General features: G+C 35.8%; 1 protein-coding gene and 1 long non-coding RNA gene across 2 annotated transcripts in view; both read left to right on the top strand.

Annotated features, from left to right (window-relative positions):
* The window catches only part of ttc7b (tetratricopeptide repeat domain 7B), a 47,333-nt gene extending 45,804 nt beyond the window's left edge, over nucleotides 1–1,529 (top strand). Inside the window, exon 21 of the mRNA XM_073812284.1 lies at nucleotides 1,516–1,529. Coding sequence (XP_073668385.1) covers nucleotides 1,516–1,529 — 14 coding nt within the window. The remainder of the gene's footprint in view (nucleotides 1–1,515) is intronic.
* A 7,433-nt stretch (nucleotides 1,530–8,962) lies between these two features.
* LOC135727886 (uncharacterized) lies at nucleotides 8,963–11,178 on the top strand. Its single transcript, XR_012335298.1, has 4 exons — nucleotides 8,963–9,102; nucleotides 9,213–9,384; nucleotides 10,101–10,273; nucleotides 10,427–11,178. It is a non-coding gene; the product is annotated as an uncharacterized lncRNA (long non-coding RNA).
* The last annotated feature ends 2,493 nt before the right edge of the window (nucleotides 11,179–13,671 follow it).

Raw genomic sequence — 13,671 nt, 5'->3', positions numbered from 1 at the left:
GACAGGAAGACACTTTTGGGTCCTTTTAAAGCTTAAAGGGTTTTCTAGTTAACCCCCTTAGTCACCATCCAATCCCATAGTAACCAGAAAACCCAAAAAGAAATGAAGCACTTCACACTTTTGGGTCTTTTTAAAGCTTAAAGGGTTTTTCTAGTTTTCTCATGTCAGGTGACTTGTTTCTTTTTGGTTACTATGGGAGTGAATGGGGACTGAGAGGTCACCATCCACTTCCATAGTAACTAGAAAACTCTAAAAATACCAATAAGTGTCTTCCTGTCAGGTGACTTGTTTCTTTTTGGGTTTGGGGTCAACACCTACTCCCATAGTAACCAAAAAAACCAAAAAGTCACCCCTCAGTCACCATCCACTACCATCCACTCTAAAAACTGCTGTGTTATTTTTGACCCATAATGGGTACATATTGGACAGAACACATGCTGGGTTAAAAATTGACCCAATGCTGGATTATTTTAACCCAACTGCTGGGTTATTATACCACATGGTTGCATAACAACAACCCAACATTGGGTCATTTTTGACCCAGCATGGGGTAATATTTAACCCAGCATGAGTTCTGTCCAATATTTACAAATTATGGGCCAAAAATAACCCAGCTATTTTTAGAATGTAGTAACCAAAAACCCCAAAAGAAACGTGTCACTTAACACAAGGAAACTTTTGGGTCCTCTTAAAGCTTGAAACGTTTTCTAGTTACTATAGGAGTGGATGGTGATCCCCTCAGTCACCATACACTCCCATAGAAAACCCTAAACAACACTTTATGAATCTACGTTTAGGTTCTGAAAAACAAAGAGAGGGATTGGGGGTTCAAATGACAATGAGTAAATAATGACTCAGTTTTTGGGTGAACTATCCCTTAAAAACGCAACCCCCGTCCAGCACTATTGCCCTGTTTGCTTCGTAAGTTTCACACTACTGTATGATTGACCAATAAAAAATTAATGGTTTATCAAATTAATGCTTACATCAATTCCCACAGACTTTTCCGAAACCCACATTTTTGATATTTTCGACATCTGTCGTATGACCCAATAATAACACTGACACAAAGACGGACATAAGTGTGTGTTAGTGTGCTGTCTGTGAAATGGACTATGATAGTGTTTCCTTTATATGTGGGGATAAAGGATATCCTCTCTTTATTATGTGTGTTTACTTTAAATACAATACACACCGTTACAGTGGATCACTGTTAAACACACATGTGTAATAATATACAGTATATATGAGGGCAGGCGTGTCACACATACTCTGACTCATAAAGAAACATTACGCCCCTCTCTGAATTAAACACTGTATATACTATATGTACAAATCACCCACAGCAAATGTAATGGATGCCAAAAGAACAGTTGATTTAAAAGGAAATATTGGTAAGAGAGGATAAATATAGTTTTGGTTTGTTTATTTTTCCACATTTGTCACAAAGTCCGATTTATATTGTCGGTTTAACAGAGATGTGCTATATTAGATGTTTATTTATCTGTGTCCCAGTGTTAGACAGGTGAAGACGTGTATATGTATTTCACGAGTGTGTGGGGTGTTTGACCGTTAGACATTTCTCATATCAAAATCTCAGACAATTAAGGTGTCTTTATAACGGCCAGAGAGATTTACTTTAAGACATGTTAAAGAGAGAAATGGGAAGATGTATGCAAGTCTTAGCGTGTCATTTACATGGCCATCACACAACTGCAAAAGCTAAAGCTGTTTAATGATGTCAATAAATGATTTGTTAAAAGAAACAAGCAGGCTGAATGTGTGTTATATATATGTGAGCCTGAACCACAAAACCTGTCTTAAGTGTAATAGCCAACAATACATCAAAATTATTGCCAAAAATCTGTAGGAAATTAAGTAAAGCTCACGTTCCATGGAGATATTTTGTACATTTCCAACCGTAAACATATAAAAAAATTATCATTAATCATTAGTAATATGTGTTGCTAAGGACTTCATTTGGACAACTTTAAAGGCGATTTTCTCAATATTTAATACTTCACCTTCCAGATTTTCAAGTATTTGTATCTCAACCAAACAAACCATACATTAACAGAATGCATAAATCAGCTTTTGGATGAGGCATAAATCTCAATTAAAAAAATGTACTCTTATGACTGCATTGAAAAAAAAACGATCAAATGACTGGCAGCAGCAGCTAACAAACAAAAAACATAAAATGAAAGTACATTTTTTTCATTCTAATAAAGAAAATTTTTCTTTAAAGGATTAGTCAATTTTCTTATAAAAAATCTACATAATTTACTCACCACCATGTCATCCAAAATGTTGATGTCTTTCTTTGTTCAGTCGAGAAGAAATTATGTTTTTTGAGGAAAACATTCCAGGATTTTTCTCATTTGAATGGACTTTAATGGACCCCAACACTTCACAATTTTAATGCAGTTTCAAAGGACTCTAAACGATCTCAAACGAGGAATAAGGGTCTTATCTAGCGAAACGATTGTCATTTTTGGCAAGAAAAATAAAACCACAACTTTTCTTCTTCCTCCTGCTGTGTGACGAGCCAGCGCGACCTAGCCTAATTGCGTAATGACATCGAAAGGTCACGTGTTACATAGATGAAACGCACATTTGCGGACCATTTTAAACAATAAACTGACACAAAGACATGAATTAGTATCATTCGACACACAACAACATCGGAACGTATTTCTTTCTCCACACTTGTTAACACTGGGGCTTAGTTTCAATACGTCATCCGTGACCCCTTGACGTGATGACGTATAACGCGAGGTCGCGCTAGCGCATCACACGACCGAAGACGAGAAGTTGTGGTTTAAAAGTGCATATTTTTAATTTTTCTTGCCAAAAATGACAATCGTTTGCTAGATAAGACCCTTATGCCCTTTGAAGTCCTTTGAAACTGCAATTTTAAACTGCATTAAAACTTTTACGTGTTGGGGTCCATTAAAGTCTATTAAAATGTGAAAAATCCTGGAATGTTTTCCTCAAAAAACAAAATTTCTTCTCAACTAATCCTTTAAAAGTTCTGCAGCAAAATACTGTTGTTTTACGTATTTTCCCGTTGTGACGGCCTAGGTCTGCTGACTCCGCTTCCTAGTTTTTGCGTGGTTTATGGTTCAAAAAACACATTATTTTTCACATACCGTAAATTTTTGTAGCTTCAGATATCCCAGTTTCCTTAAACGTACAGATTTTGTACAAAACTCACCGATTTGAAAAGATTTGTGTCCCTGATTGACCAGCTAATCTGTAGGTTGTGATCGGCCTGAATTCCTCTGATGTCAGCCGGAAATGTGACGCTCCTTACCATGTCTGAAAGATTCACTCACAATGCAGTGCTAACAGGAGTTAACTTACTTACTTATTTAGCTGATGCTTTTATCCAAAGCGACTTACAATTGCTATACATGTCAGAGGTCACACACCTCTGGAGCAACTAGGGGTTAAGTGTCTTGCTCAGGGACACAATGGTGTGTCACTGTGGATTCGAACCCGGGTCTCTCACACCAAAGGCGAGTGTCTTATCCACTGCGCTATCACCACCCCAATACTTACAGGCTGTGAGTCCGAAGCGGGAGGAATTAGGATAATGTCGATCTTGTCCACGTTAACAAGCCCAGGAAGTAAACTGTTGACTACAATCTGTGTGTTTGTTGTAGGACAAGAAAAGAGATTTACGTTGGAGACGATAACTCGCGTCATCATTTATTTTGGGGTTTGTACTTTTTGCATATCGTTAACATTTACTAATACAGTACACACACACCAAAGGAATCAGACGATAGGTGCTCTTTAAATGGATGACTATTTTACCAATCATTATTACATATTCGGTCTTAAGTAAGCCTATACACTTTTAAACAATGAATTAATTTATATTTTGTGTTTTTTATGTGAAATTGTTAGTATGGTCATGCACTTTTAATGTACTACACATTTACAGATTTTTATTATAAATTTACACTAATTTTTATGTAATTTAAGAAAATTAATAATTTAGTATTTTCCTGCATAAAAACAGATTTTCGGTATTTTGTCATTAATGAGATAATACACTGCAAAAATGACTTTCTTACTTAGTTATTTTTGTCTTGTTTTTAGTAAAAATATCTAACAATTCTTAAATTAAGATGTATTTTCTTGACGAGCAAAATGACCCAAGAAAATAAGTCTAGTTTTTAGACAAAAAATATAAAACTTAAGTGAATTAGTGCTTAAAACAAGCAAAAAAATCTGCCAATGGAAAAAGAAACATTTTCTTGAAATAAGTTTACTTTTTTCAAAAACACTTGTTTTAAGCACAAATTCGCTTAAATTTTATTTATTTATTTGTCTAAAAACTAGACTTATTTTCCTGGGTCATTTGGCTTATAAAATATTTTTGTTAAGAATTTTTACTGAAAACTAGACAAAAATACTAAGTTAGCAAGTCATTTTTTTGCAGTGTGCTTGACAGATGATGTTTGTCATTTTACAGAGCTTTAATTATAATTTACATAATGGTAAACCACTGTAAAAAAAACAAATTGGGGAGTAATCGTCATAAAAATAGGATCTTTTTTGTGGTTTTGTGGGTCACAAATGGATGTACAGTATATGTTGTGGGCCTTATAAATAAACTTTTGTTTCGGCCCTACATTTGTCTCATTTCAACTTTACGGGAACATTTTGCCAAAAAACGTTTACTTACCTTCAGGCACTAAACCCGTTTGTTTTTTTATGTACCCTTTATCAGAATTAATTAACTATGGTTAAAAACATGAGTACTATAGGCTAGTTAAACCAACACAATTTGTTCATTTTTTTATGAGGTGGCTAATTTGTATTAATTTGTCCAAACACATTTATACATTTTTGTATGATTTTGTAACAAATCGGGGAGTAATCGTCATAAAAATAGGATCTTTTAACAGGTTTTGTGGGTCACAAATGTACAGTATATGTTGTGGGCCTTATAAAAAAAACCTTTGTTTCAGGACAAGTGTGAAGGTCAGCCTTTGTGGCTAGATCTGAGTAGATGAAATATAGATTTGAGTATGATTCATTCCCTGTTTCATTTCTTTCCCACTCTTCTATTTCCTCCTCTCACCGTAGCTCATGTATGTTAGATGAGCTGACTGTTTCCTGTCTTCTAGCACGCTTGAATACCTTTAAAAGCTTTTAAACATGAGTGAAGGTCCAAAAGCACCAAAAATACAAAAACGCCAAAAGACGTGACCTGGGCAGCCGTCCCTGAAAAGAAAATGAATGACGTGGGCTACCAAAAAAAAGAGTTGGGGAGAGGGAATAATGTAGAGTGAATAATTTAATGCACTTACAGACCTGACTTAAACTAATGAGCGCTCGCTGCACGCTTCTTAATGGGACGGCCCGTGCTCCCTGGAGAATACTGGGAGGTTCTTGAGCTCCAACAAGAGTTTGGTTGTTATTAAAAAGGTGTTTTTAGTGTCGGCCAATGTGTTTACGCCTCTAGAGGATTTTCACCTCGTTCCCGCTGTGGAGAGCTGTAGCGTCACACACTGGGTTTTTAATCTGGGTCAGGGACATAAAAACCTTAATAAACCTTTAGTGAAAGCATTACTCTTCTGGTTTCCATGGACATTAGAGCGGAGCTTTTGACCGGTGTTTCTCCAAAGGCTTGTTTATCATCTACTTTGTAGGGCATCAGTGTGGGTTTAGGGCAGACTAATAAAATGGTTCAGAAACTGTCACTGGGACTTTACCCTTTAAAAAAGTCAAATCAAATTAACCCCTTCAGACCACAAAACATGTGATGTCCATTGCAGTGGATGCAGGGTCTGAAGGGGTTAATTCATTTTCATTATATGGAATAAGCTTGTAAAGTAATTATTTTAACCAACCTCGTCTCTCTCATTTATTCTTGCTCTCTGGTTTGGTTGGTATTATTACTCTGATCTTGTCATTGATAGGCAGCCAAGCTCAATTCTCACACCAGAGGACCGGATCAATGAGAGAGAGACCCCGGGGAGATTGATTTTTTTTAGGGTGAAAGGGTTTGCTCATATTCTCTGGTGGAAAACTTTGTATGCGTCATTCAAGATGATGTTCTGATAAAGCAAGAACAGAACCATGAGAGGCCTTTATGTCACCATGAAATCAAAAATGTTTTTTGGTTCCTTGACATTATGTTATTATTATCATGTTAATAATGCTTTAGTATTATGCTCCAGCAATACACTTAAAGATTTCATTGTACTTCACTTTATTGATTGTGAACTGCAGTGTGGGAATCAAAATCTGAAGAAAAAAACTGAAAAAGTTTGATAAGGATTTTTAGTTCACAAAATGCTTATAGCATGAGGCTGTTATTTTAGTTTTATTCTGGAAAGATAAAGACTTGTTAATGTTTAATGTTAATTTAACTTTGAACAAAGTGTTGCCGGTAAAAAAACATAAATTTAAATCTACAGTAAGTTACTGGCAAACAGCTGCATAACTACAGCAAATTTTTTACAGGGTATATAAATACATTTGAATTGAAAAATCACTAATCATATAAAAAATATCCATGCAGGTCAATATTTTAATAAAGGCAGTGGCTATTTACACTTAGTAAAAATATATCAATATTTACAATTGATAATATCAGCATTTTCTTAACGATATGCAATTTACAGTAGGTGAAAATAAGTTTTATTAAATAAAATTATAAAATTTGTAATTAGTGTAAATAGCAATGGCGGCTCGTGACTGCTCTTCCAAAGGGCGCAAATTCAAAATAAGTGTTCGGAGTGTCGTGTGTTGCTCGTGTTTTCAAAATATGTGTTTGTTGTGTCATGTGAACCATGTGCATCACGTGTTTTGTCAAAATAAGTGCCTGCTGCAGACGCATCAAAACATCATTCACAAAATACACACAAGACACTCACTTAACAGTAAACTTTGATTAAACATGATGAGATTATGCGAGTATCTGGCAAACGCAAGCGTCTCTTTTATCATAAACCCTTTAGTCGCGTCTGCAGCAGGCACTTATTTTGATAATAAAATATTGTAAAATAATAATACAATAATAACAAAAATGATATTTATTAAAATGATTTAAAGAGCACCTATTTTCCGTTTCACGTTTTTACATTTCCTTTTGTGTGTAGCTGTGTAAGTTAGTACATGTTGACGATATGCAAACGGTACAAACAAAGTTATCGTCTCCAACGTAAATCTCTTTTCTTGGACTACAACAAACACACGGATTGTAGGCAACAGTTTACTTCTTGGGATTGGTGATGTAAACAAGACCGACATTATCATAATTTCTCTTGCTTCGGACTCAGCCTGTAAGTTAACTCCTGTTAGCATTGCATTGTAAGCCAATCTTTAAAACATGGTAAGGAGCGTCACATTTCCAACTGACGCCAGAGGTATTCAGCCCAATGAGTTTTGACTGTTTATCTGAAGCTACGAAAATGTACGGTATGTGAAAAATAATGTTTTTTAACCATAAACCACCACCTTAACACATTGTATTATACCAAATACTCAAAATAACGTCGTTTTTTAGCAATGAAATAGGTGCACTTTAAAGGATGCTACATTACTGGGAGAATAAAAGCCCTCCCAACACCTAACCATACCCAGTAAGTACTTTATTCTTAATAAACACCCGTTAGGCACTTTATTTCCACTTTTCAAACATTTTCTTCATTTTTATTGAAAATAAATTTCGATGTGATGTATGAAAAGGGAGAAGAGCGACATCGCAAATAGAGACTATACGTTTAATAAAATTCATGTGTCCTCATAATCTATAACCTTTAAAAACATTGACTTGAAAATTCCCCTCCCCTTCGAAATAACATCCGTTCCATTGATGACATAATGCTTGGGCTATGTTGACCGTCCAATGGGCAGATTTCCAACATACATACACTGTAAGCAATTGCCGTAAATTTACAGCCAATTTTCAACACTAAAATACTGTTTTCATGTTAAACAGTTTAGTACTGTAGTTAGCAATGCATTGTGGGCTGCTTAAATTGGAGCAACAAGACAGAGGCCCTCAACAGTAAGTTGATGTTTTAAATTACAGGACAATACAGTATTTTCTCGAAAATGCGTGTTGACTGGGGAATTTGGAGCACGGTCAGAAGCAATATTAGTTTTATAAATTGACGCTAGCCTTTTGCTTTTGGTCAATTTTCTTTAAAAAAAATACAGAAGTAATTTGTCATTAACTCCTGGATGGAATTTCGGGAACCATTATTTGGATTGGAGATTTTCCAGAAGAGGACGTACAATTTAGATGACGTGCTGCACATCGTCAAGTGTTCTTCATCAAATTCATCGGGTCTTGCATCTACAAACGAAACGGTAATTCAAATCTTATTCATATTGCCAAAAATGCTTGATATCAACTGATAGAAGCTTCTCTTGCTAGGGATTTAAACATGTCATTGAACAGTGAGGCTTAGATTTGAATAGCCATTAACAATATTACTTTTGAGTGGTATTTTGTTTAATTTTGGTAAAGTTAGACGTAGGCTACTTCTGAATTTGAGAAACAACACTTATTAAAAAATTTACTTGAACCAAACCATAGGATTATTTGAACATCGACTATCCAAGATGGTTTTGGTGAGTTTTATTTTGTTTGTGTCGACTTTTAATGAAAAGTTAAAAGTTTGGTTAAAGTTGAATAGTCAAGGCTTTGCATTTTTCTTTTTAAACGCCAAATTGGTGTGAAAATATTGTCTTTCTGGACTCTTTGTGAATGCAATGTGTGTACTATTTTGTGGGAGTACTACTACATATGTAAAAAGAGAGGTGTAAATATTTTTTTGGCTCAAAGGAAGCTGCATGTAAGCTATGTGTGACAACATGGAGTTAAAAAGATAAATTGTTACCCTTTAAATTTTGAATGTCAAATCTATTTAGAAGTTTGATTGTAGGTACCTCGTTCACGTCTTGGTTACATTCCACCTAGTGTTTACTAATTATTGTCCTTTTTATAAATTTTCTTCTTAAAAATCTTATTATGGTAAGGATAATGTATTTGTTCCCTTCAGGTATCTGCCACTGCAGCTGACGTTGAGACAACTCTCAGTCTTCCTGCAAGTCCTCGCCTGATACCTGGTAATATACATTTAATTTAGAATCATTGATAGACACATTGTATATTTTATCCATTCATCTTGAGTTTACAAATGTTTACACAAGGTAACAAGTATTACCATGTTGTTAAGTTTCAAGTGCAACAAGGCAAGTCACAATTAAGGGTTGGATGATCACCTTTAAGGGCTCTGAGGGCATCACACCAACATTTGCAATTGGACTTGCTGCTATGTTTGCAACCTACTACATTTTCAGCCTTCAGTATCAAGATGAGACAGCCTGCCCTCTGGAATTCATTCAGAGGTAAACCCCTCCCTTCAATCCCTGCCATCATTATATAGATATATACAATTAAATTAATGTGTTTGTATTTTATGCATAAAATGTAATTAGTACTGTACATTTCAAGCCTCAACACCTACACACGCACACGCGCACGCGCACGCGCACGCGCACACACACACACACACACACACACACACACACACACACACACACACACACACACACAGGGTATAGACTTTATTATAATTCCATTTGATGTCATTAAAGGAATAGTCTACCCTTTTGCCATATTAAACTATGTTATTACCTCAACCTAGACGAATTAATACATACCTATCTTTTTTCAATGCGTGCACTGTACAGCGTGTTGTGAATGTGTTAGCATTTAGCCTAGCCCCATTCATTCCTATGGTACCAAAAAAAAAGTTTTATTTTGTGGCACCATACTTACTGGTATAACTCCTCATGTAACAGTCTTTAAATAAGGAAAACACGGAAGTGTTTGGTGGCTTCCCTGTTTGGTACCATAGGAATGAATGGGGCTAGGCTAAATGCTAACACATTCACAACATGTTGTACAGTGCACGCATTGAAAAAAGATAGGTATGTATTAATTTGTCTAGGTTGAGGTAATAACATAGTTTAATATGGCAAAAGGGTAGACTATTTCTTTAAATCCACTCAATTTGTGCAATGACGAAAGACAAAAAAACAATTAATTGCTTTTGATTTAGGCACTTCATTGATATAAATCAAGAGAGAGGAACAAATGCCAAAATCATCAGACAAGATTGTCTCTAAGAAGAAAGGTGTGATCGTCCAGAAGTCGTCTTCTGCAGTTAAATACACATGTGGCCATGCTACTGAAGGATCTCCTTGACTTTTTAATGGAACTTCATATAGATCGGTGAGTATATAATCTTTCTCTCATTTTTTTGACAGTCTGGCATTGCCACAATTATACTGGTATTTTTAACTTTATAAGCATTCGCTTGGAGTTTATACTTTACATTCGTGATTATTTAGTTTATTTATGAGTATGATTGTTTTTTGTTCTTAGTGGCAGCACTGGAATAATGCTGCAGAGAGGAACAGCGGCTACTAAAGTGATGATCGTCTCTTCTGGATCCACAAGAACTAAGATGTAAAAACACAAACCTACCTCACAGGACAATTTTAAGAGGTAACCTGCAAGTCTAGCTTGCAGTGGCACATGTGCCTATACGGTTTCATCCTAAATGTTTTTTATGCTTATTATTGATACATCCTGACAAAATGTTCTACTGTACTATAACAGTTTCAAAATGGCCTTAGGTATGTTTTCAAAAATACTTTTTTATGCAAAACTATAGGTTATGCCCTTCACATTTGGTTAGGATTAGGGGCAGTCTCTGACGAGCAATTTAAGAACGTACGTTTATTGCCATAGTCTAAAGCAAGACACTACTGTTTCTGTTTACTACTAGAAAGCTTTTTCAGCATTGTCCAACAGGATTTATTTTCTTTCCTTTTTTGTATTCATGTTGACATTGACATTTCTCTTTGAAATAAAGGTGTTTGATTTGGAAGTTTTTGTTGCTTATTTTGCATAATATTCACAATAATGCATATCTTAAGCAGTTGTCTTTAGCCCTGGGAATTCATTGGGCAAGTTCATGGGAGACTGATATTTTAAATATCAATGAAGAATTTTTAGAGACTAAATTTATGTTATTTAAAAAATGCTGCATATTTCTGTGATTATTTGGAAATTACAATAATATTGTTTAGGTTGTTACTTTAAACCTAAACAATATTATTTTAGTTTCTAAATAAATCACAGAAAAATGCATCTATTTTTTACTGTATTAGACTGTGAAATCATTTAACAGTGTGACTACAGAAGTATTCTGTATTTCTGGTTTACAGACTACTACCGTAAATTAATTTTACATATGAATACTGTAAAAATAACGGTATACTGCTGGCGTCTCTGCTGCCAGCTCTTTACTGTAAATTATATAAATACAGAACAATACAGTTTTTCTGGTTTACAGACTACTACCGTAAAGTCATTTTACGTATAAATACCGTAAAAATAACAGTATACTGCTGGCGTCTCTGCTGCCAGCTCTTTACTGTTATTTTACAGGGAAATTTTTTACAGTGATAGATACAGGTCATTGAAAGTGCTTGAATCTAAAAAAAATAGAGTAGTGTAGGATAATAAAAATTCTAGACTTTTTAAGCACACGTGCTAAACTGTTTGCTTTAAATGCTTATATCTTCTGTATGCGAATGTTGATTCATACCAAAATGCTTTTTTGTATAGTTGTGTTTGACACATGAAAACGTCTCGGGTTACGTATGTAACTGTTGTTCCCTGAGAAGGGAACGAGACACTGCGTCTCCCTTGCCATACTTCCTGCGTCCCTGTAACGCCGTCTTTGGCAATATTTCAGATAGCGATATACTTCCTGGCTCCCGCGTCACACTGTTTTGTCATTAAGCCTCACCATTGGTTCAATTTGATATACACATTCAGACGCACTTACACCTGTAGGCGTCCCCAAAGTGTCACCGCAGTGACGCAGCGTGAGTTCCCTCGAAAGGGAACTGTAACAATGTATCTTAAAAGGTAACACGGCGTAACCTTGCTCTCACTTGAAATGTGTCCCCACATTTAGTCCTTGAATTTGAGGGGATTGGACCTGGAAAGTCCTTGAAAGGTCCTTGAATTTGAAGTTAACTAAGGTGTGGGAACCCTGTTTATTTTTTTGACATATTAATTTCCTGTCTCCCAGAGAATCTGTATCAGTGATTACACACAGATCCATATGCCCTCTCTTCACATGTCTGCCCACATGTTCACTGGTGATAATCCCAGTGAGGGGTGTTGACATTGCACAAGGACATCTACTGTCATTCATTTGTGTCCCAACAGCATTGGCCCTACCAGATACTTTTTCAATACTGTACACTGGCTTTCAGACATGTGGGGAAACTGTGTCCGAATAAGAGTTTGAGAGTTTGTAAGGTGACTCTTTAATCCGTGACCCCCACAGTCGAAGTGAACCCATAGGGTGTTGATAGCAAGGTGTCGTCTATCATCAAAAGATTACTGTGTGTGTGAGAGAGATCGAGGGATATAGAAATGTTGCTCATTGTTTTAAAGCGTGTCAGTGTCACATGCTGCATATTTTCAGGGGTCATGACCCTTCTCACCGCTCTGTAAAATCAAAACGGTAATCCTGTTGTTGTTGTTTTAACTAAAACACTTAGTTAATTACTTAGTAATTTCATTTCTGTCCTCTAAAAGTTCAAATACAACACAAACTCACACACACTCGGTCTAATTGCAACCTCGCTTTGCTTAGGACTGCTGACACAACAGTAGATGCTACAAATGATGTATTTCCCACAGGGATGTCCAGTCTGCAAACTGTTAGAGCAAATGACCTATCGGCACGTCCTTCCCTCATCCAAACATAACAAACACACATAAACACCACCTTAAACTGGATACACACTTACTGCTCCAGCCAATGAATGTGTTTTAAATAATGTGATTACACGAAACAATTAGCTGCATTTGTTTGTCTATACATTTATTTGAAACCACCACTCTGTCCTCATAGTCATCTATGGTCTGGAAGCGTGGGAGGACGAGGAACAGATGGAGAGTGGGGAAAGAGACGGACATAGCAGGAACACCCAGAGAGAAAGAGAGAGGATTATAGGAAGAACTTTCTGTACACTGTTAATAAAATGAAAATTCAGTTCAAGTTACTTAACTTTATTTATAACAGAGGCAATGAAGAAAGAGTCAGGACTAAAACAACCAAGCAAAGAAACGTACTGACTAAAAATGCTAAAAAAAAATGGAAAGAATTGATCCGTGATATACTGAGGGACAATATAAACTTCAGGGAGAGCTGGTGAACAGATTCACAGATCAAAAGTGTTGAAGGTTCAGTTTGAGAGGTTTAAACAAAAAGATGAACATCTAATGTTATTGGAGACCAGGTATATTTGTAGCAATAGCCAAAAATACAGTCTTGTTCAAAATAATAGCAGTACAATGTGACTAACCAGAATAATCAAGGTTTTTAGTATATTTTTTTATTGCTACGTGGCAAACAAGTTACCAGTAGGTTCAGTAGATTCTCAGAAAACAAATGAGACCCAGCATTCATGATATGCACGCTCTTAAGGCTGTGCAATTGGGCAATTAGTTGAATTAGTTGAAAGGGGTGTGTTCAAAAAAAATAGCAGTGTGGCATTCAATCACTGAGGTCATCAATTTTGTGAAGAAACAGGTGTGAA

This window comes from Paramisgurnus dabryanus, chromosome 17 (assembly GCF_030506205.2).
Source record: "Paramisgurnus dabryanus chromosome 17, PD_genome_1.1, whole genome shotgun sequence".
Classification (NCBI taxonomy): domain Eukaryota; kingdom Metazoa; phylum Chordata; class Actinopteri; order Cypriniformes; family Cobitidae; genus Paramisgurnus; species Paramisgurnus dabryanus.
This window is presented reverse-complemented; position numbering and strand designations above follow the sequence as displayed.